This window comes from Archocentrus centrarchus, chromosome 1, assembly GCF_007364275.1.
Source record: "Archocentrus centrarchus isolate MPI-CPG fArcCen1 chromosome 1, fArcCen1, whole genome shotgun sequence".
Taxonomy (NCBI): Eukaryota; Metazoa; Chordata; class Actinopteri; order Cichliformes; family Cichlidae; genus Archocentrus; species Archocentrus centrarchus.
Genome location: NC_044346.1, coordinates 28,616,464 through 28,639,140, shown reverse-complemented (window position 1 = coordinate 28,639,140; position 22,677 = coordinate 28,616,464). Strand labels below are relative to the sequence as shown.

General features: G+C 37.8%; 1 protein-coding gene and 2 non-coding genes across 5 annotated transcripts in view; all 3 read right to left on the bottom strand.

Annotated features, from left to right (window-relative positions):
* Positions 1 to 405: 405 nt before the first annotated feature.
* On the bottom strand, positions 406 to 613 carry LOC115790375 (small nucleolar RNA U3). Its single transcript, XR_004020782.1, has one exon. It is a non-coding gene; the product is annotated as a small nucleolar RNA U3 (small nucleolar RNA).
* Positions 614 to 2,082: 1,469 nt separating this feature from the next.
* On the bottom strand, positions 2,083 to 2,298 carry LOC115790361 (small nucleolar RNA U3). The gene has a single exon (XR_004020780.1). It is a non-coding gene; the product is annotated as a small nucleolar RNA U3 (small nucleolar RNA).
* Positions 2,299 to 3,492: 1,194 nt separating this feature from the next.
* The window catches only part of micu3a (mitochondrial calcium uptake family, member 3a), a 35,658-nt gene continuing 16,473 nt past the window's right edge, over positions 3,493 to 22,677 (bottom strand). The window contains exons 6-15 of one of the 3 annotated variants that reach the window (XM_030742860.1): positions 21,390 to 21,472; positions 19,707 to 19,778; positions 18,493 to 18,534; positions 15,354 to 15,449; positions 8,584 to 8,678; positions 8,296 to 8,467; positions 5,991 to 6,099; positions 5,712 to 5,869; positions 4,853 to 4,917; positions 3,493 to 4,639 (exon numbers count right to left, since the gene is read on the bottom strand). In XM_030742860.1, the coding sequence (XP_030598720.1) occupies positions 4,633 to 4,639; positions 4,853 to 4,917; positions 5,712 to 5,869; positions 5,991 to 6,099; positions 8,296 to 8,467; positions 8,584 to 8,678; positions 15,354 to 15,449; positions 18,493 to 18,534; positions 19,707 to 19,778; positions 21,390 to 21,472 (899 nt within the window). In that variant the 3' untranslated portion in view covers positions 3,493 to 4,632. The remainder of the gene's footprint in view (positions 4,640 to 4,852; positions 4,918 to 5,711; positions 5,870 to 5,990; positions 6,100 to 8,295; positions 8,468 to 8,583; positions 8,679 to 15,353; positions 15,450 to 18,492; positions 18,535 to 19,706; positions 19,779 to 21,389; positions 21,473 to 22,677) is intronic. The other 2 variants (XM_030742850.1, XM_030742868.1) reach the window with 2 other exon arrangements.

Genomic DNA, 22,677 nt, shown 5'->3' with positions numbered 1-22,677 from the left:
TTTTGTATTCCTACATTTTGCTCTGTGTCATTATCAGCTTGTCAGCCATTTGTGTCATTTTTGTTAGCTTGTGTAGCATGCAACAAGAGAATATGATTAAAGTGGTATATATACAGTATCAGCAGAAAAAAGTAAAACATTTTATTATTCAACTTTTTTGGATGTTTTGTTGTTTTTCAGTGGTAGAAAAAAGCTTCCACGGAGAATAGCAGGACTCAAATGTAAAAAAATGTTATTAGTTAACAGGATTAGTAAATAAAAATTACAAAAGTAATTTCATGACTATGGTAATATTTATTTCAGGTTGACAAGATTCTAAAGGTTCATGTCCCTGAATAACATTTAATCTATTTAAGTAAACAACTATAACTACATAAAAGCTAAATTTTTTCAAACACTTTTATAACCACTCTGATCATATTCCCTTCTTCAATGCTCAACACCAGAGCAAGGAGCAATCATCAATGATAGGAATGACAACCTTTGTTCTCCATCAGCTTCACGCGCAGAAGGGAATATCACAACTCATCATCGTGGTTAGCGAGACCAAACACTTACGAAACACATTTCTCCAGTCAGAAACTATAGAAATGATCCCTGAAAGTATAGTCTTAGTGTAACATCTTGTGAAAACTGCATGTGGTTTTCTGTAAAGTCTTCATCACTCAGGGTTTCTTTATGTCACCTATAACCTCCTCAAGTTGCCATGTCTTGTCCAATCATCTGTGTCTATGTAAATATTTCTGTGTACCATATCCAATCTCTGCATACCTCTAACAATAATGACAGTAATATACAGGAGAGAAAGGCGGCACTAAAACATAACAATTTTCTAGAAGTTATCAGGTAACAAGATGCGCAAATAACAGTTGCAAAAGTGACTATATGATCCTGACTACAATTAGTTCAAGTTGAAAAGATTAAAAAAGCTCTCCTCTCCCACTCACTAAAAAGTAAGACATATTGTGTAAAGTAAATACAGGGCCAGTATCACCAATACAAAGCACTGACACTGATCATTTTAACTTATAAAGACAGTTTAGGGAACATAAGATGATTTGTGAAGTGAGTGCATCATCAATATGCTTAATCTTAATCCTTTTAAACTAAATGATGTGATTTTTGCTTTCCACTGTTATTTATTTACAGAAGAAAACACACCTTTCACACTTTTTCACCTGTTTTGAAACTGTATTTTTGGAGACCTGGCATGTAAATGCGCTTGCCTGGATAGCACTTTGTGTCAACTTAAGGTTTTTAAAATGTACTATATAAATAAACATGGCTTGATAATTAACACAAAGGGTTGTTATATTCACACGTTAATACTTGATGTCTGAGATATGTATATATATTTTTTTTTTTCAGTTCCAATAAAATTATTAATTTAACATGTTTCAGTGAGCTATATATGATCTACAGGTAATCAGTGTACAGAAGTAACAACTCTGAAGACCAATAACACCCTAAAACTAACATTTACTAATGCTGCAGATCCAACATGAGTCATGAACTATCTGGCTATTCTTTGCTGGGGGGGTCCGTGCCTGTGTGAGTGATTTCCCCACTCCACCTTTCTTTAGCTGCACGTTCTGAGAAAATACATTTGGTTGTGTTGCTACAATAGAGTTTCCTTCCTGTATGTTGTTTGTAATGTTTTCATTTACAGCTGTAAAATAACTCCACATGACGCTCGTCTTTCTCACTCACTGCAGCCTACATGTGTCTGCTCAGCACCGCCGAGGTCCGCAGGAATGCCACCTTCATGCTACGCTTCATGCCACCAGAGTCAAAATATCTTTCTCAAAAGAAATTATTGGGACCTATGAGTCTACATAAAAAGTAGGTAACAATCAAATCCATAAAACCTGCGTGGTTATCACAAACACTATAAAAAAATTTTTTTTAAAGTATTGATAAACTGGTATAATAAACGAACAGCACCACCATGAGCCCAACAGACGTCACTGTAAACAGAAGGTAATGAGAAACACGTCTCCGTACTGCATACAGCCGTACGACAGTCCGGCTTCAATGCGTAACTTTGCTCCTTTTAGGAGATTTTTTTATACAAGTACTGCAACCACTCTGATCATATTCCCTTCCTCAGTACTCCACTGGGAAGTAAAGAACGGTCATCAATGATGAAGAACGTATGAAGTAAATCATTATTCTCCATCCGCTTCACGCTCAGAAGGGAATATCACGACTCATCATCGTGGTTAGCGAGACCAAACACTTTAGAAACGCATTTCTCAAGTTAGAAACTATAGAAATGATCCCTGAAAGTATAGTCTTAACGAAACACTGTGTGGAAGCAGGTAGTGGTTCTCCGAAAAGCCGTTCTAATTCACGGTTCAGCTGTTAAACATGACCGAAACCATCAGTCCGTGACGAGTTCATAAACTATAACTTTTCCAAATGTATAACTAAGACTAAAACTGCTGCTAAAGATGTTTATTTAATGTTTAATGCCGGTATCTAGACCCACAATGCTTTGCGAAAACAATCACATACGTCATTATACAAATTTATATATTCAATCAAATGTGTAGCAGCCGTTACTTTGATCGTTTGCCTGAAAAATAAAATAGTAAATTAAAGAAAGAAAATGAACTTAATAATGCTTTGATCACAGCAATAACGGTTACTTTAAGTTTAGAGTAAATTCATGCTGTGTGGTGCATCGCTTTTTACACTCCTGACAAGGAAACCGGCAAAGAGAAAGTGTTCCACTTACAAAAGTATTACAATTAATTAATTGTAAAAACTTGTCAAAGACTAAGCATTTCGTTGATATTTTGTTGACAAACAAATCACACAAAGCATCATGTTTGTTTGTGTATTTGTTTTGTTTTTTCTCATTTTTTTGCTGCTGAAATATAAGCCCACCTCGCCTTCAGTTGTGCACATGTAGCGGCACCACAACGACACAAGAGGGCAGCACTGGCTATCAGAGTTCAAACGTCAGAAGCGTTATTCACGGTTTAAAAATGTACTCCCAAAATTAAAATTTTGGTTATTTCAGCGTTTTAAACTTATTGCCATCTATAATAGTACATAACTTTCTAGAAACACTCACTAAAGGTCGAATGACATCAATGCAGGCGCGCAACCTTAACTAAAACGCTCAGGTGAGACAACTACAAGTACAAGCAACAAAATAAGGGCAACAAATGAAATGAAAAGAACCGAGCAACTAAAGGCTCAGCTGATAGTATTTTCTTTTAATCTCCCGTGGGGAAAAAATGTGTACATCGGCAAACTTAAACACTGTCACTACGCCACCATCTCAACTTTCTTTCTTTAAAAAGTATTTCAGTCACCCCAGAAATAAATTACTCACCACCATAAAAGATACGGTTCTGCTGCACATTCGTCTCAAAGAAGCGTTCACAGCTTTAAAAACCTTTCAAAATCAAGCCAAAAGCTAGACTCTCCACAATAGCTGCGTTTCATTGCGCATGCTCAATGAATACCGAGGACTTCGCGTGTTTTCTTAAAATAGTTTATTCGTGCATGAACAAACACACTTGTGACGAATACATGATCGTTGTAAATATTAGAATAATTTACATAACATTATGACAATTCAACATCGTGTTTCAGTTTCCTATATTTAAATTAGGAGCCATATGTCATGCCAAGACATTATTAATACACGTTTCGCTTTTGCAGTTAAAAGGAAATCACCTTTCCTTTGGGATAGGTCAAAGGCACCTATGTGGAGATCTACTTTATGTCACACATGCAACTGGGAAACATAAAATAGGCAAAAGAGTCAGCCTGTTAAAATATAGAAAGAAAAAAATCTCTTTTTTCATGTTTCATTCATATCCAGGACAAAGATGTCCTACAGTATTAGGATAATAAAGCATTCCTAACTGTAACAGTAGTGTGTGGTTATACTGTTTAGTGCAACAAAAAGCAAGGGGTTATATGGAATCACAACTCAATATTATATAAATGATTTGAGGAAGATACATACCCACAACACATTCATTTAATTATAGTTCCAGTAATGTGCAGTTTTTATATTACTGTTCTCAATTTTATGTGGGTGCTACTTTGATCCCCTATAACTGAATGAGTCTTGTGCTCTTACAGATTGTAGTGCTACAGTTGAACTAATAAATCTTTATTTAAAACATTTTTTTTTAAAGAAATGTAATCATTAAAGTAAATAAAGCCATTTGAGTGGTGGAACTGTCGATTTTAGTTATTTTTTTAGGTTCAGGTTTGGTTTTAAATAAGCTTTTCCCTGCTTATTTAAAAGAAGAAGAAGAAGAAGACATAGAATCTAACAGCAACTAGCTACATGTAAATCAGGTTAAGATGGATGACTGGAAACAGGGCAACCAAAAAAGGAATGACATTGCTTATTATCATCACAGCAAGAATCAGTCAGATTTGTGCGATCATGCTTGCAGTTATCACATATGTACACTCTGAAGGTCGACGGGAGATCTACTCCACAAATGCTGGCTCCTCGGGCAGCTGATTAATTAATGTCGGAGCGCCGTCGGATTTCTTCCACCCTCTACAGCTCCTTGTACCTTCTCCACAGCTGGTGCACCTGTCTTCTGGCCTTGGAGCGAACACAGCTGGAGAAGGAGGCGTGATGTTGGCCCTTCACCTGGTAACCACAGAGCAATGGCAGGCAGTTCACTTCATCAAGTCACCTTTTTTTCAACTTTATTCATAATCTACAGTCAACTAAAATATGAAAGTTACTGGAACACAGTGGCATCAAATCTGTATATGGGGCTAATACATTTTCAAGAAACTAGTTGCAACTCCAGAAATAAAAAAAGAACAAACTCCTTGAACTGTAGTTGTTAGTGATACTTATCTGCTTGCCAGCTCCTTTTTCAGACAGGACCTGAAGGAGGTAGCGCGCTCCACAGCTTTATAGCCCTGATTTGTGTGCAGACAGCCAGAGTGAGGCAGGAAGACAGGAAAACAATCGCAGAAATAGTGGGCACATGGAAGATGAGAAAGACAAAAGTATGAGTGAGAGAAACTTGATGATAATGGGGGGGGGGGGGGGGGGGGGGGGGGGGGGGGGGGGGCATGGGTTAGACAGGAGATGTAGAGAGAGCTGTATCAGCAAAGTGATGAGAAAACAGTGTTAAAACAGTGTTAAAAAGCCAAGGCAGTGAGGCCACGAGCATCAAAAGGGGCACACAGGACCACACAGTATCCAGGCTTAGAGTGGTGCCAAGTTAGTTAAATTTGAAGCATATAAAATTACAAGCTTGTAATAATTACATGACCACCTCTGAAGAAAATAATGGTCTGAACCACTGGAGGGCAGTATGGCCTTTTCTGACAGCACCACCAAGCTGCTAAAGCTGACTTCCACTCCACAACCCTGCAAACGTTATCCATTTAAGATTTTTTACATCCCTGCAACTGACTACAGGAGTTATCAATATTTTTTTTCACTACTTCTGATATAAATCATGTTATTATGTGCAACATGTTAATTTCATTTTCTAAAGCACCTTTCTCTCATTTTGGCCAAATTTACTTTAATTGCAGTGACAAAGGGGCACAAACAGCCTTTGGACGTCAGCATTTACACTGAAGAGCCGCAGAGCAGCAGATCTTTTAGGTTTTAGAGGTTGTCAGTAGCTCGTGGCTGATTTGGTATTCGCCGCTGCTCATCAGGAGCGCCTCAAAGGTGCTGATGCAAGAAAGCTCCTCACCCTGGCTCCCCTGTGCAGCCGATCCTTCATGATACCAATGAACTCCTTGTAGGAGAGCTGGTCATCGTGATCAACATCAAAGATCTTAAAGATGGTGTTTACAAGGTGACGTGTCAGCTTGAGCCCTGTGGCCACGTACACCGCTCTGGCAAACTCGTCTGTTAGAAGAGAAGTTAAAAATGTGCAGCTGAAAAACTTGGAGGAGAAAAATACAGCATCAGTGAGTGTGAGCAGAGACCTTCAGTGCCCACATTTCAAGCCCAGTACAGTCTGTACTACCTTGTCCGATGGAGCGTGCAGCAAAATTGTACATCTGCATGGCAATGGCAAAGTCTTCGAGGTTGTTGAGAAACTGGAAGAAGGATCTGAACTCATCAAAGGTGATTCCCTGAAACACCAGGAGAAGCAGTTCACAAAACGTCCACAGGGAGCAGAAAATGGAATTCCCTGGAGAGAAAAGACTTGGAAATGACAACGACTGTTTCAGCAGGACTGTAAAGGTGCATTTAAGTGGCGTGCATACAGCATTCCTTGAGGTGCATCTAGTCCGCTGTCTGAAAAATTAAAAAAGCTAAACCAATGTTCAAGAGATTGCATGACATAGCCTCATGAATGACATAAGAAGTCATTCATGAGGTTGATGTATGTGCATGATATGGAAAATTTACAGTTTTTCAAAGCAGCTTTGGCTCATTCTCAAATTACAGTTGAAAGTGGTATGTGAAATCTTTTACTACATATTGTTAGTTAGAAAGCACTTCTCATTCCTTGTTAGCATTTTCAAATGTTTCAACACAATTTTGCAAATCAAGCAGTCTATAACAGTCTACAATTTGAACAGTTATTGATTTTGTAATCAAACTGGATAATGTTTTTTTTTTTTTCCTCAGTTTAATTTTTACCATGTGTAGTGTTGCACTGAGTCTTCATGTGCAGGATAGTCTAATTGTCCACATGTTTAAGTCAGTAGTTTAAGTACTGTAAAATATTTTTATAGAGTTAAACCGCCTGAAGAGGAAGATACGTAATTATGTGTGGCAGCGTAATAAATAGTAAGATTGAGGAAAGTGGAGAGGCTGGCGATCTCCTTCAGTTACCTTGCATAATTTGTGAGGTTGATGAGAAACTGTGGCCATAAAGAGCAACAGCAAGCACTATTTTACTATTGTGGTATACACTATATCTTTGGCACTGATAGTCTGCACATGACTGTTCGGTGCTGTATACATATTCAGTTTTATTCTATTTATTATGTTGTATTGTGCTGTCAGTCCCTGGAAATATTTTTTTTTGCTTACATGTTATGCAAATGTATAAGTGCTCTTTTGTTTTACAAAGTAGAATGTAAAACACTGTGCCCCTGAAATCAGCATATGGACAGATTCACTCACACACTATAGCTGTCACTAATCCTCAGAAAAAGAACAGCCTGGCATTCAGTGTCAGAGACAATATGAGAGACAGGAATTTTTTCCTGCCACCTTTTGTCATTTTGGTGCCAGTCACTTATTGACACATAGTATTTTATATAAATAGTATTTTGCAGGTTAACTATAGTGATTTACTGCGTGTGTGACCTGTTTTAGGAAATGCATTTTTCAGGTTCTGAGACCTTGAGAAATTTTTGGAGAAATATACCAAAGCAGTTGAGAAAAACAGTAAAACACATTGCAGTGTTTCATCGCCTTAAAGTAGTTGCATAAAAAAGTTGCATTGTACAATAGCTGGCTATTCAAAATGACCAGGCCAGACCCCAGTTTTATAAAAGGATGTTGTGCATTTCATAAAATAAATGACCAAAGTTTATGTGAGCAAGCTCAGAGGTTTTAATCGTTGTGCGGTGCACCACATGCTCTTTGTTGTGAATCGCGTATAAACTCATAACAGATGCATTATTAAGAAGATAAAAATACGTTTAATCAAATAAATAAATGTGTTTTTTAGGTATTACATGCTGATATGCAGATTAAAATACACCAGCTTGCTGTGTATCTCAACCTTGACATTGCTTATATGACAAAAAAAAGAGAAGGTGGCAAATTAACTTAATAGCAGGATAGACTGACAGATTGTAACTGCAGGTTGTGAATTATACGAGGCAGAGACCAACCTCCTGCTTCTTCCACAGCATGAAAAGGAAAGAAGGGAGGGACAGAAATAGAGATGGGTTGCATAAGGACTACATGCCAAAGTCTAGCTAGATAGCTAGCACAGCATGATAGATAGATAGATAGATAGATAGATAGATAGATAGATAGATAGATAGATAGATAGATAGATAGATAGATAGATAGATAGATAGATAGATAGATAGATAGATAGATAGATAGATAGATAGATAGATAGATAGATAGATAGATAGATAGATGCAACTGAAAGTGAAGTGAAATGTGTGTGTTTGTGTGTGAGGTCTAGTGAAGCAATTGAGCGCTCATGTGTGGAGAGCCCCAAGAGCCTCAGGCAGAGAATATGGTTTGAAATTACAGGATGTCTACAGGGCAAAAGCACCCATACAGGAAAGAAGAATTTCATTATTGATTAATGAATTATCCAGTAAAGAACTGTGTGCATATGTATACTTTACCTTTTCATCAGGTATACACTGGCGGACATTCTCCAGATAGGCGCTGATGTTCTCCACGTTGGTGAAGCGCAGCAGGATTTTAGCAAAGTCTTCTTCGCTGATGGTGGTCATCCCTTTGGAGTAGGTCAGGAACTCAATTTCCAGCACCTCTGTTTGGAGGTTATCCATAAATCTGAAAAGAGAAAGAAAGCCAAAGACAACTACTCTGTAAATCATCCATTCTGCCATGTGGTTAATATTGTTAGTGTTAGCATACATTTTGTTCTGGCTGGCAATAATTTCTAGTACCTGTAGAAGTCATCAAAGGTAAGCTCTGCCTTCCCTTTCTTCCCAAAGAAATGGACGAGTAGGGTGGTATCAATTGTGATGCTATCATCCGCTCGCTACCAGAGAGAGAGTAATAAGAGAGACAATCAGTGACTAAAATCACAAACTTCAAGCATTATGGCTGGAGGAGAAGGACAAGTCCATCATCAGGCCAACATGGCCACCGGTGTGCCAGATTAGCAGGAAGCAGGTTTCTGCTGCATGTGTGCAAAACGTGCACTGCATGAGCATTTTAAAATATCAGTCACAGTCATCAGCTCAGACAGTAAACGGCCATCATGAGACCAGTCTAGGCAGCATAATGTGATGTCAAATACATACACCAGTCAGAAGAAGCATATAGAAATTTACACGTAAACTGGTGTAAAGCAGGTAAGTAAAGAAGGGAAATCAGATTAGCGGTATGGAGAAAATTGTTCTCCGCGCGGTCTAGACTGGTGAGGAGTGATGCTGTAGCAGCATGAAACACAGACCGATAGAATTATGAAGAGTGCTCAAGTATCAGCCCAAATAAAGAGAAAAAGATAAGATAATAATTACAATAGTGAGTCATGCCTACATTCAATAAGCCAGTGGGAGGGCAAAGATGGAGGTGAACAAGAATGCAGGAGGAAGGAAGACAACAGTTTAAACAGGTGGAGTGTTTTAAAGACAGAGACACAGACAAGGTAAGCTGAAGACAGGAGAGGAGAAGAAGACTTGTGGGAGAACAAGTAAGTGCAACACACACTAATACACGACACAAACATCCCATGCATTTCTCTGCAAATGCCACATTGACACACTTGAATGGGACCTTGAGTCACAAAAAGCAACACCAAACAAAACCCACATAAGCACAAGTGCAGAGATTTTGTGAGTCGATTCCACCTTTTTCCGTCATGAGATGAAAATCTTGGCCACTGCCTTTGCAAATTTTATAATGCTTTCTTCTTTTTTCTAGTTTGTGTTTGGTTGCGTATCCTTCTAGTCTCCCTTGGGTTTGCGGTGACTCTGTGATACAGGTCATTTGTAATCCATCCATTGGGCTTTGAGCTGTTTCGATTGTTTGCTCACGCTATAATCTGCTGGTTAACAACTTCTTAAAAGCAAGGTGACATGCTTTGGTTTTTAAGCCCTTAAGAAAACTCAGTCTAAGTATTTAGTTCGCTATTTTCTATTTATATGTGATAACATGTATGTATCTTTCAGAAAAAGGTGACTTTTGAGCAGTTCCAGAAATGACTCAGGCAGCATCAGGGCAGAAAGAGAGGTCTTCAAAAGCACATCTTCTCTAATGGCCTGCCATGCCCCACCCAGCCAACCCTCATTTCCAACCTTCGACCATGCTGAGGAATTTGCAGACATAAGATTAAATGAAATCTCATGTCCTTCTAAGGAGAGGAGCATTTATGCCATTTCAGTCATCATCATAAATATCATCATCACCACGATGCTATTCGTGGTTCTACCTCAAGGGTGAAATCCTAAAATCCAATGTGGGACAAGAAGAAAATGTGAAACAAGATCACACATTTGCATAAGAAAAAAAATATCAAGGTGTCTTTTTTTGCTATGCTTTTTTGTTGTCAAACAGTGAGTATTCATTCAGCCAGAAATGTGCAGAAAACTATCCACACAGGTAAGAACTAAAAAGGTGAAGTTATGACAAAAAATTCAAATGGAAAAAAAGGCAATAAAACATTTTATTTGGCAGAACTACATTTAGAATTTTATTAAATTGTTGTTATTTATAAATGATTACCAACTAAAAACTCTACTGGTTAAAGTACATTATGTCAGCATTCAAATGAGAATTCGGGTTTCAATTTTTGATACTAAAAATATTAAATATACGGTAGATTAAACTGGAACCACACTAGTAACTCACACAATAATAATGTCTTCTGAGAAACAAGCATTAAAGTAAACACTGTTATAAGACCACTCTTAACTTTTGATCTGTTGCTGATTCACTTTAGAGTCTAGTATTTTAGTCTTTGATTAGGGACAGAGGAAGATTTCCTTCGTGTAAACACAGAAAAACTGAAACAATTACAGACTTATCATTACTGCGTCTTGTTTTCTATGTCTCATTTACTAGAAGTCTCTGATTATGGACAAACAGGACAAAAATTGTTTTGCTCTTTTATCTTTTAACTGACGCATTACTGATGTCTTTATGACACATGAGCTGTTCATACATCTAGACAGTATCCAGGTGGTGTGTCTCTGCCTCTCTTCCCTCCCATGTGGAGGTCCCTTGTCTTTTTTCTGTTTTGTTGTTTTGCTCTTAAAACAGGGAAATCATCTTGCATTATCATTCAAATGCAATTGAGGAATTTATGATTCTGGTGGATGTCTGTTCACTGTTGCAGTGAGTTATCAGCTGTTATGAATTACATTTATGTAATTCATAAATGTTCAAAATATTTTGATATGGGGTAGATCCACATGGTAAAACTACAGGGAGTGAAACCCAGAGTTGGAAAAGAGACTTTGGTTGAAGCGATATTAACTGAACTGCGCAAAATAGGATGAAAAATGATTTAGACCTGAAAGGCTGTACACTATAAGTATGTGATATAAAACCAGTTTTCTGAGTCTTCTGCTCTTTATAGCATAAATAGAACAAGAAGTTGAAAAATTATTAAAGATGCATTAAGAAATGTTTGAGCATGAGGAGCACATTTTGACCTACTATTATTTTTATTTATTTTTTTAAATTTTATATTAAACATAAAAAAGAATTTTTTTTATTTATTTATTTATTTTTTATATTTGCAGTCACCTAGCACATACCAATCCAATATTGACGCCCCTTTTATTTCTGTCTTGGTTACTACCAACTTCTCAGTTGAGTATCTGTCTCTTAAGCTGCTAATTTCTCCATTATGTTCACAAGGAGTGGAGTGATGGCCTAGGGGAGAAGAAGAGGGTTCGTCACTGAGAGGACCCTGGTTCAAATCCTCGGGCTGGCATCACTGTGGGTCCCTGAGCAAGCCCACCCCCCCAGGTTGCTCCCCGGGCGCCCTTTGGCTGCCCCCTGCTCCATGCTGTGCTGTGTGTACTACATACTCCATGTGTGTGATGGGTTAAATGCAGAGAATGAATTTCACTGCATGTAAATGTATGTGACAAATAAAGCTCTAAAGCTAAAGGTAAGAATTAACTATACGTTTGCCCTTTGGTGCTCGGCAGCCAATTTGTCAGAGCTTTTTCACAAAAGAAGCTACCCAGTGCTGCTGAAAATACGGTAGACCAAAGTAAAAATAAAATCACAAAATTAAAAAAAGAAAGATATCTGAAATTCACAGTAGAGGCACTAAAAAGTTCGGATCTCTTGTTAATTAAAATAAAAATAGATCAGCTTTGATTATTTATGATTGGTCCAGGTGGTAACCCATTTTTTTTCACTGTTAGGCATCTTGTAATTGTTTGATACTGGATCATCAATAAAGTCTACCCCTACCTTGACCATAGATGATAAAGATGGTTGTAGCTTTTGCATCTTAAAGTATGTCTTTAAGTGCACTTTCTTCTAACAGCCAGTGGGGGGGCGACACCTTTGGCTGAAAAAAGATCTCTAGTTGTGTAGAGGCATATGTAAAAATGGACCTAGATTGCCCTTTCCTGATAAGTTTGATGGCTCAATTACTATTTTCAGTTCTTACTGAACACAACAAGATGTTCACTTTGTAATTTATGGCTGTCGTTAGTGCTCCTTGTGATGGAGCATGCAGTATACCCTTGATTTCCCCTTGGTCAAATCATGACACTCGTGATGTCTGGTTTTCAAAAAGCTAAGATGACAATGATCAAAATCCTCAGCTTCAAAAACAGAACTTTGCTAATAAATGAGTGATGGCACAGTAGCTACACCCACCTTTTACTTACTCTGTGATCACAATGGACCTACCTCCCTCATTAGGGCTAGAGATTTGTTTCATGAAGTTATTTTTTCTTACGTATCTAACCAAAGGAAATTTCTCATTGTGATGTGCAATAACGTGGTCATTGCAAAGGCTTTCAAGAATCAGTCTACCAACTTGTAGACGTAATGCCAAACGGATCATAACAAGCTTATCATTCCTGGAAGTGTGACGGTACTAATGTGAGCTCATCATCCCGGTGACAACGTAATGGTTACCACGCCCACAAGGCACGAGCCAACACCTGGTGCATGCATGTGTCTATTTGTCCATCTGTGTGTCTATCTGTGAGCTTGTACAGTCTTTGATCATGTAGCTGAGGGTAAAAACAGTAATTACTGATGTAAATGCTAAACGTTGTTCCTCACCCTCCCCATCTGTGAGTAATACTCCAGAGGAAGAGCTCATTGTGGGTCTTTAGTCAAGTCAGTCAGACTGTCAGTCAGTCACACCTTCCAGGGGTAAAAACAGATAACCCCCCCGACCTGTTCATTTTTCCTGCAATTACCTTTATCTCCCACATGTTCTTTCTTTTCCTTTGCCTTTCTTATCATTTCTTTAATCTTATCCTGCCCCTGCTCTGATTACTCTGATTTCCTTTCACCTCATACTACCCGTCAGTACCTCCTTCACCTGACAAACACAGAGGTGATTTGCTCTTTCCTACCCTCCCTCCTTTTCTACCTGTCAGTCAGTCCCTCCTTCTCCAGACAAAAGGAAAGAGGTATAATGGTGACTAATCTGTTGAGTAAACACATCTTTCTCTAAATACAACCTGCTTCTTTCTTTTCTCCTAAATGTACTTCCCGAACTTCTTTTCTTCTCACCCACTTTGTTCCTGAACATTTGATCTGCCTGCTGACCTGTGTCATCTTCCTTTGGCCTTTCTCACCTGGTTGTTTACTCAGATTTTATCTCTTTCTCGTGTTCCTCACCCTCATGTTTTCCACTTATCTGATAGAGTGCTCTTATAGATATGGTACATTTCTTTAAAATACATCTCTTGCCTGGTTGTCCTCATTTTTCATTTCAGTGTTTCACATTTTTTTCTTAATTAACTTAATCTTAAATAATTTCTAGTCCCTCATACTCTTAATATAGACCTCTATTTTTTTTTCTTATTACTCTTTCCCCCCGTCTGATTTGTCGGCTCTGTCCGTCTGACATCCCAGCAGATGAAAGGCTTCACAGTGTAAATACAAGGTCAACCCCATTATGTTTCACTGTCATTACCTCAAACTCAGCTTCCGCTGCCAAGACAGCGCACAGCCTGTCATTAGTGAGCTAGTCTGTTAGCACTATGTTAGCTGTTACTAATCATTACCAGTTTTCAGAAAGTACTATCAGGAAGACACTTTGAGCTACAATTATAGAAACAACTGGAAACCTGGCTTTGATTTTGTGACACAGTTCATTTGTTAATCCACCAGGCGAGTGCCAGATGGATGAACAGATATTCTGGGATCCCAAGAGCATAAAACCTGCTGAGGACATGTCTCAGCAATTGTTCTACCGTTCTTTTTCCTCGCTTAGTATGGGTAGAAACACAATAAGGATGAGGGTCGTTTGAAGGCATCAACAGCCTGCTAGCCACAGGTAGTTCAGGTCACCATCTGGTTTAAATGTTTGATCCCAGGGATAAATTTTACAAGTTGTTTACATAAATGTTTACCTTGATGTAAATCATAGTTTATCATAGTAAAATGTTTTCTTAATTACTCATGAATTAAAGCGAATTAAGCGTGCAGTGATAAAATGACAAAGCTTTTTTGTATGTGCTCTGCAGTCAACCTTCTTATCCTCATTAAACGCTTGTGGCGTAAAGTGAGAATGATCTGACACCAAAGCTACTCCACTAGCCACAACACGGCACAGATAACAAGGCACAGATACACATACAAAGCAGAATGAAGAGAACATGTAACAGAAGAGAGGTGAAAAACAGTCAAGTTAGGAATAAGGAGAATGAGGGCATTAAAATATTTGTCATTAAATAATTATGGCTCAGTATCAATCTACAACAAAGGCTAAATTATTTAAAAATATTAATAATCTAAAGGAACAAAATTAAATAAACATCTTTGTTTATTGGGATGGGGTGACAGTGAAATGACTCGGGATGAAACGAGACAGGAAACATTTGGAGGAGCCTCACATTATTTCATACACATTTGTAGTGTGTCGAGACATTTTCCCACAAATTCAAGGTAAATACTGGGACCTGAATTTTGAATTTAAAGGTTTCTTTTAGACACCATCCAAATGGAAATGATTTCACACTGAGAAAAAGAGTGAAGATTTCTACACTAGTCTAAACCTAAATTATTATCAGGAACAAGTACAAAGAAGAACACTGTGGGACCAAAAAAGGAATGCTTTGAAAGACTGAGATATTTCTGATCTAACATTTAGGAAAGACAGAAAGAAAGAAGGCAGGAAAGGAACCTTGTAATTAAATGTATCATCAATATCAAACCAAACCAGAATGAAAGTTAGGACGACCAAAGCTTTTGCAATAATCAGATAATTAGATGAATCTTAAAAGTAACTTTTTGGTCCATGTGCACTTTGACCAATTACACATGATTGCTCTGGAGGCTCGAGATTATGTGTTCGGCGCGCATGTGTCATGTACCACTTTTATTCTGAAGGTAAACATTTAGTGTTTTATTCTGGCCAGCTAGATGCAACATATTTCCTGTGAACCTGTGGGGATATTTGGAGCTTTTATTTTAACTAGCTGGTGCTGAAGAATGAGACAAAAGGTGAAGGATGAGGAATGCAGGGATGAAGGAACAGAGGACGGTTGGGTCTGTGTACCTCCGCCAGGTCAGAAAAGAGGACTTGACTGGCACTTCGCCTCAAAACGTCCCAGTAACTCCGCGCCACAAACTCCTGACTGTCTTTTTTTAGCACCTGTAGGAGTGGTCAAGCAGGGCCAGGGTCAGTTAACCTCCAAATCAACCAGTTCAGGAAATAAACTTCCACTCTTCATTCTATCACTTGTCATTATATACTGTATAAACATACACAGATTATGTTTCTGAATTTATGTGAACATAGTACAAACATATGTGGATATTTAAGAAAGGCGTCACATGCAGATGCGAGTAAATTCTCTTAAATCTGGCATTTACTAATTGTCTCAACAAAGGACTCCCTATCCATTCTGCTAAGAAATGATGGGTCAAACAAACAGTGAACGTTTTCACACATAAAAGCATGTTAGCATCAAACAGGAAGGGGCAAATCATCTACAAAATTAATATAGCTTTCTTGACAAATGGGTTTAAATTACAGCTAAAAGAAAGGATGTTAATAAGGGGGAAAAAACAATCATCAGTGGTAATTCTTAACATTACGATGATGACAGATTTGCTATTCTGTTAAATCGCTGAAGCTACAACTCCACTATTTTGCCACAACACAAAGAAAAAAAAATTTTTTTTTTTGAAAATGTAGCCCATTTTCCTCAATTAAATAAATAATTTTAAGCAGGTCTACAGCAACAGTTGTCTCTGTTGCCGTACGGTATTCGACCTTAATAAAAGCTGACCACGGTGCTGAGCTTCTGACCACCCACCTCGTCTTTCTCTCCAGGGAGAATGCAACAGCAGCCATTTTAACATGACCCTGCAATGCTCTTCACTTCACTGTGACAATGCAGCTATCCATCACAACACTGACAGGAGGAAGAGTGCCTGTGTGTGCCTATCTGTGTGTGTCTGTCTGTGTGCCTGCGTGTCAGACAGTATGAGAAAGAGAGACTAGTGGCTGGTAGTGTATAGTTTCTGGACAGCACACTCCTGTTTATCTCTACATTATAATCCATCTGCACTCCACATATACATTACTACTCATAATAGTCAGCTATGGTCATTCTCCTTATATCTCAGTAGACATTAGGCACAAATAAATACTTGAACGTGATAAAGTGGAACTATTATTAAATGTCCAACGTTTCAAAATAATGTGGTCACCAATCTCTCTGAGCCAAAAGCTCAGCTTAGGTAAAATCTAGTACAATCCAAGAATAAACATATAGAAGTGGAAATGAGCATAATTAATTACTTAAAATATTTACAGAATAATATAAAACATTTGAGCATAGAAATCTCTTAATCTCACATGTGTTTCATTAATATCCCAAATTTTGTACAGCAGCTACAGTAGTTTTCACTGTTTCTCTGTGAGATTTAAGTTATCATCAAAGATAAATACTCTATCCCCGAAATGTGATTTTTGTCTTTTGATAATCATTGTTCCACTTGGACCACATCAGCTAATATGCAATTAATGAGCAAAATTCATCAGAAATTTGTTAAATAAGTTAAATAATTAATTTTGGATGCCATACAGCTCAACAGACAAATTCAACCTCTTTGCTTTCTTTATAATGTAAATGTGATTTCGCTCAGACAATAGAAATATCTTTCTGTATGTACCCCCGGCCTCCTTCCATAAAAAAATTTCCTTCTCTCTCTTTATATACACAAACTTCCCCCCAACACAAGCACAAGCACTGCCAAACAAACAGCACAAGTCCTAAAAAGGACTAAAATGGAGTCTGATTGTGTTTAGGGCTTTAGTGGGTCTCAGGTCATTCTAAATTACATCGCTCTCTTTTTGTAAGAGTTCATCTCTCCTGACCCCTTAAATGTATTAGTCTTTTCTGCCATTCCTCTATCCATTAATCATCCCTCAGTCAATCAATCAGCTGACCTGACAGATGGACAACCTTACTTGAATTTTCCCCTCTCCCTCTCTTGCTTTCATTCATCCTTTAAAGTATCTTACAGAGTACATTTCACTGAGGATCAGGTGGACTGGGTCAAATTTAAAGCTTTTTCGACCGCCAGGAACAGAAGTGGACGGCAGGGCGTTTAACATTGTTCTGTAAGTGACCTGAAATAGGTGACATGTAAAATCTAGCAGAAATAAAACAAAACAATAAAATCATCATTAAAAATAAAAATAATTTTAATCTTCTACTTGGCTATGAGCATAATGTTTGGGAGAATCTGTGCGCTTGGTATATGAACTTAGGCTTTATTTCTCTTCTCTTCTTCTGATTCTTTTCATGTGCAAATTGTAAATATTGAGAAGGTTGATGAGATGAGGAGATTGTTACTACCAATAGTTACCTTAGCTTCAAAGAACTGATGTTAAGGTATTACAGATTCTAGAAAGTCACTGCACCATAGCATAAAAAGTCTGCTGCATATATATGACATGGAGATTTTAAATAGTAGTAATTTAACTGGGTGATGAATGCAAAATAGAGGCCATTAATGTTGGTGGGTGGGTGTGTGTGTCCTTATATTTAATGGACAGATGTGTGGAAATATATTTGTGTCAAAAGTGGCACGTAAGATAAAACATAATCGCAGCCAAATAATTTCATTTCATTTTTTGGTCCCACTTGCGCAATTAAATTCCTTGCGTGTAAATTCAACAACCCGCGCATGTAGAACTCAGCAGGCCAAGCGCACAAAGAAGTCACCATAAAAGGGAGAGTGCGTGCTTGGCGAGTGCCACAGCAGATTCACAGTCTCGCAGGCAGCTCTGCTCTCAAAGCTGAATTCTGACTTTTGACAGTTTGGAGGGCGGATTCCCAAAGGAAAATAGTCACTTTCAAAGAATTGGCACCGCATCCTCAGTCATTGACAGGTTCAGCTTACTGCAATATGATTGTTCATGATTATGTTTTATCACTACTTCTGACATAAATATCCCCCCATACAGGTGCATTTTAACATATTCTGAAGTGGTTGCACAAAACTTAAGCTTTTAGTTACCACTTTTTAAAATTCCCCATTGGGTTTCTATTCTGACTGATTGCTAAACTATGAAGCATGTAGTGACCCAGTTGAAGAAAATCAACCTATACCCTGCTCCATAAAAATATCCATATCTATCTAAAAAGCAGAAAATGAGACTATGCCATTTGGATACATACGCTGTTCATGGGGGCAACCTGATATCCATACAGCTGCATACTCTAACACACAGAGAGAGACATAAGGAAGAGAAAGAAGAGGACAGAGCATGCAGTCAGAGAGGAGGAGAGAAGGTAAAAGACATGTTAGTACATGCAAGGAAAGAGGATGTGCCATTTTCAACACATCTATGATTACATTTTAGAATACACACTATGCTTAACACCAAGCATGTACTTTCAAGAGATATGTTATCTGGAAACATCTTCTTTACTTTTTATTGATAGTATTTCCTGTAAGCCAACAGCAATACCAGGATGAATCTGTAAGATACCCGGTGCTTACAGCAGCAAATCTCACACTCTTACCTACTTACCCATTTACAATGGTTGTAGGTAAACCTGGGTTTAAAAGATTTACTGCCTTCAAAATCTGATATAAATAAGAAGCAAAAGGAAACTTTTTAATGAGCACATATTACTGTAACTAATGCACAACCTACTTAATAGCTTAACTGATGTAAGTTACCTTAACCATTAATCTACCTGTAGATCAACATATATGTGAGATGTGACAAGCTAATACTGATTAGCTCTCAAACAGTTATCAAGCTTGCAGTTACAATTACTCTGACACAAGCAGAGTAGTGAGGCAAGGTGCTTAGTGTTGTTTCTAAACCTCAATCACAGAAAGTGCTGAGAAAGACACTTGTTTTTAATATATATATCAAATATAACAAGTACACAGTAGGGAAAACTGTCACAGAGGTACCAAACAGTTTCTATGAGGCAGCATGCACTCAAAACTAGTTCCATGAAAGGTTTAGTTTCATATCTGCCTGAATCCAGATGACACTTAACTTTGATGATGATCACTTTTAACACATCCACATGTACATTTTGACACAACACTTCTGTCACCTTTCAGCAGCGTTAGGTAAATGGTAACAAGTGTTGTGGCAGTTTACACCCATGAATGTATTAAAATGCCATTTTAAGAGGGAAGCAATTTACAGTAATGTTTACTGTTATTTTAACCTCAATGAAACCAGGATAGTTTTGGATCTTTGTGTCTGACGTTTACCCCACTAACAACAGAAGCATTAATAAAGTCCATGTCCACTTGGTTGTGTCACCATTGCCTGTATTAAGGTTAATTAGCAAATTCAATTCCTACAGTAGCATCCATGCTTGTCTGAACATACACCACCCTACTCTGTTACCAGCTTCCTTACCAACTGTGCTGACTTCTCAGCATCTCCTTTCCTTCCTTTCTTTTCATTTTTCTTCCTGAAGATCTCCTGAAGCTGTAATGAGAGAAAGGATGAGGATCTCATTGACAATTCAAAGTCAGATCTAAAGCACTGTTAAAAAATTAAACGCTCAAATGTACAAACATCCACTGAGTTCACGAGGTCATTCGCTCTTTCATGCACATCTATGATGTCATTCAGGTTATGATCTTTTGGCAACATGATTAAGAGTGAGCTGGTTTTCAAGTTTCACTCTGGAAGTGTTTTATGTTTATGTATACATATTATTAAAAGGAAAATCAATGCTGAATCCAATACAGCAAAAAACTGCTTCAAACAGTATCAGGCAAACGGATGTGTGAACTGTTCATATGTTAAACACGTATTATTTAAATTTCAAATAAATTACTAATTTCTTTGAAATACAACAATTAGATTTTCATTATTAATTTCATAACTAATTAGAGTTAGAAGAAAATGTTTTCCAAAGCACAACAAAAAACACAGAAAGTTAATGTCTATACAAAGGGAGCATGTGAACATACAAGACAGCAACAGTAACTGGTATTGTTCATTTCAGTTTAAATTAATAATATATTCCTTTAATCTCACTACCAACATGTAAAGCAGATAAATCAGTATCTATCAGTATCTAAACCCTCAATGTGAAAAATCTTTTTCTGTCCCACACCTGCCTGCTCCCACAGGATTTTAAATCATTACCACTCCCTCCTGCTGATGTGCCATCCCACTCCCACCAACCTTCAGAGATTTTGATCCCTCACTGCCCGCAGCAGTGTTTTTAGTTGAAAAAATGTCAGTCCAATCCCGCAGGGAAAGTAACAGATGTGTAGCCCTCGGGAAATCCTACAGTTAGGCTTCTCTGCTTTTTAATAAGCTGCCTTTAGAAGACATGAATTTAAAGTCAACCTTTTCAAAAGGTTTACACTTGAAAACATAGTTAAAGCTCAAGGCCGAGGGAACAAAAGTATGTAACAGTATCACCTGAAAATTGAGGGTATCAAAAAAGTGGTCACAAACTAATTTGCTGATTAAGATTAGGAAGGCACTTTAATTTTATGGGCAAAAGACTTTTGTAAATGATGCAAGCTGTGAATTTATCATTTAAATGCCCAATTTCATAGTCTTATTTCTACTTTTGGCTCACATTAGACTGTATTTCTAGGGTGGACATAGCCACCATGCCATAACCCACTGGTTTGTACAGTTGTAGTTTTTAAAGCATTGAAATTAGTATTTTGGTATGGCAATCTTTGCTTTTCAAAACCAGACAGACTACACTAAGGCCCATCACAAGATGAAGGATTATGATGCTTTTTACCTGTGAATCACATAAAGTGAATGTACTAGAGTCCAAGAATCAAAATACTGAGATGAAAATAACCATAATAAGGCCCCTTTAATATCAGACATAAACTGAAATACCTATGAGGAATTGTTGCGCAATTGTTACCACTCCATATAAAGAGCCTCTCAGAATAAAATTTTCAAAAGTGAGATTTTATCTTTTGTCCCCTCTATAATCATAGATATTTATTTTATACTAAAACTATTATTGAACACTGTTTTGTAGTAACAGAAGTAAATAAATGAGGTTAATATTAACATGTATATTCAGATTTTCTCTCAGTATCTGCGACTCACCACCAGGAACTCTCTCTTATCCACCATCTGGTTGCCGTCTGCATCAAACATATTGAAAGCAATCTTAAAGCCAGCATGAGGCTCTGGGGAACAGAGAGGAGAACACATAGGGTGAGTGTGTGCATGTGTTTGTTAAAGGCAATTTGAAATCCATAAATAGCAAGGGGAAAAGTGGCTCTAAGCGTAGATAGGAGGGAGGATGGCTTGAATGAAGCCACAGTTCTCTGTGATCAAACACAGCTGCTTATTCACAAAATATATTAAAGCATTAGATCAGGTTATCATTGTTTTTTAAAAAAAATACCAGAACAAATATATTTGCTACAGACTGGTGTTTTATTTTGACAGGCAAAGCAAGACAGCATTCACATAAAATTATTATTAATTTCTATTTAAACTAATTTCGCAAGATGGTCATTGGTCTAGGAGATGAAGTAAATTGTATTTTCAACAATGATTTTGGTTTTTAATGATTATAAAAGTCCAAGTCCACTGCTTTGGCATATTTAGTTCATTTCACTTTTATTTATTTTCTTTATTTAGGCCTGGATTGGTGACCGATCTGGGGTGTACCCTTCCTTTTCGACCTGTGGCAGCTGGGACAGGCTGCAGCCCCCTGCAAACTTAAGTTGAGCAGTTAAGATAAAGGATGCTTTTGTTCATTCATTATTAATTTATTCATAATCTATTTAGATTGAATTATAATAAAGTTTGAGGAAATATACTGTTAAAAAGACAAGTTTTCTTGATCCCTTATGTGTCAGGCATGTCACTACAGCTAAGATGTACCGTATTTTCCGGAGTATAAGTCGCACTTTTTTTCATAGTTTGGCTGGGGGTGCGACCTATACTCCGGAGCGACGTATATGTGACATTTATAACACATGAACCAAAATACTCCAGCCACTTGACATCTCCGTGAACTGCAGCTTTAAGGCAGTCTTGCGTAACCTGTGGGCGCAGTGGATGATGGACGGAGAGCACAGCTTAACGGCAACTGGGAGAATGCGCCACCCAACTTTCCTGGAAGTCATTGGATGGATCAAGAAAACATGGGCTTCAGTGACAAACCATCCTGTTGGGATTCAGAAAGGCTGGAATAATTGGAACTGCAGCTGACGACGAGTCTGACTAACGCGACACAGAAGAGGAAGCGGCGCTTCGTCTACGGAGTGTACGGAATTGTTTAGAAGTGACACCGAGGATGAAGAATTCAATGGATTGATGGTTTGGTTAACTTGTTAGTATGTTCTTTATGCTATGGTTATCTGAATAACTTAATGTTACG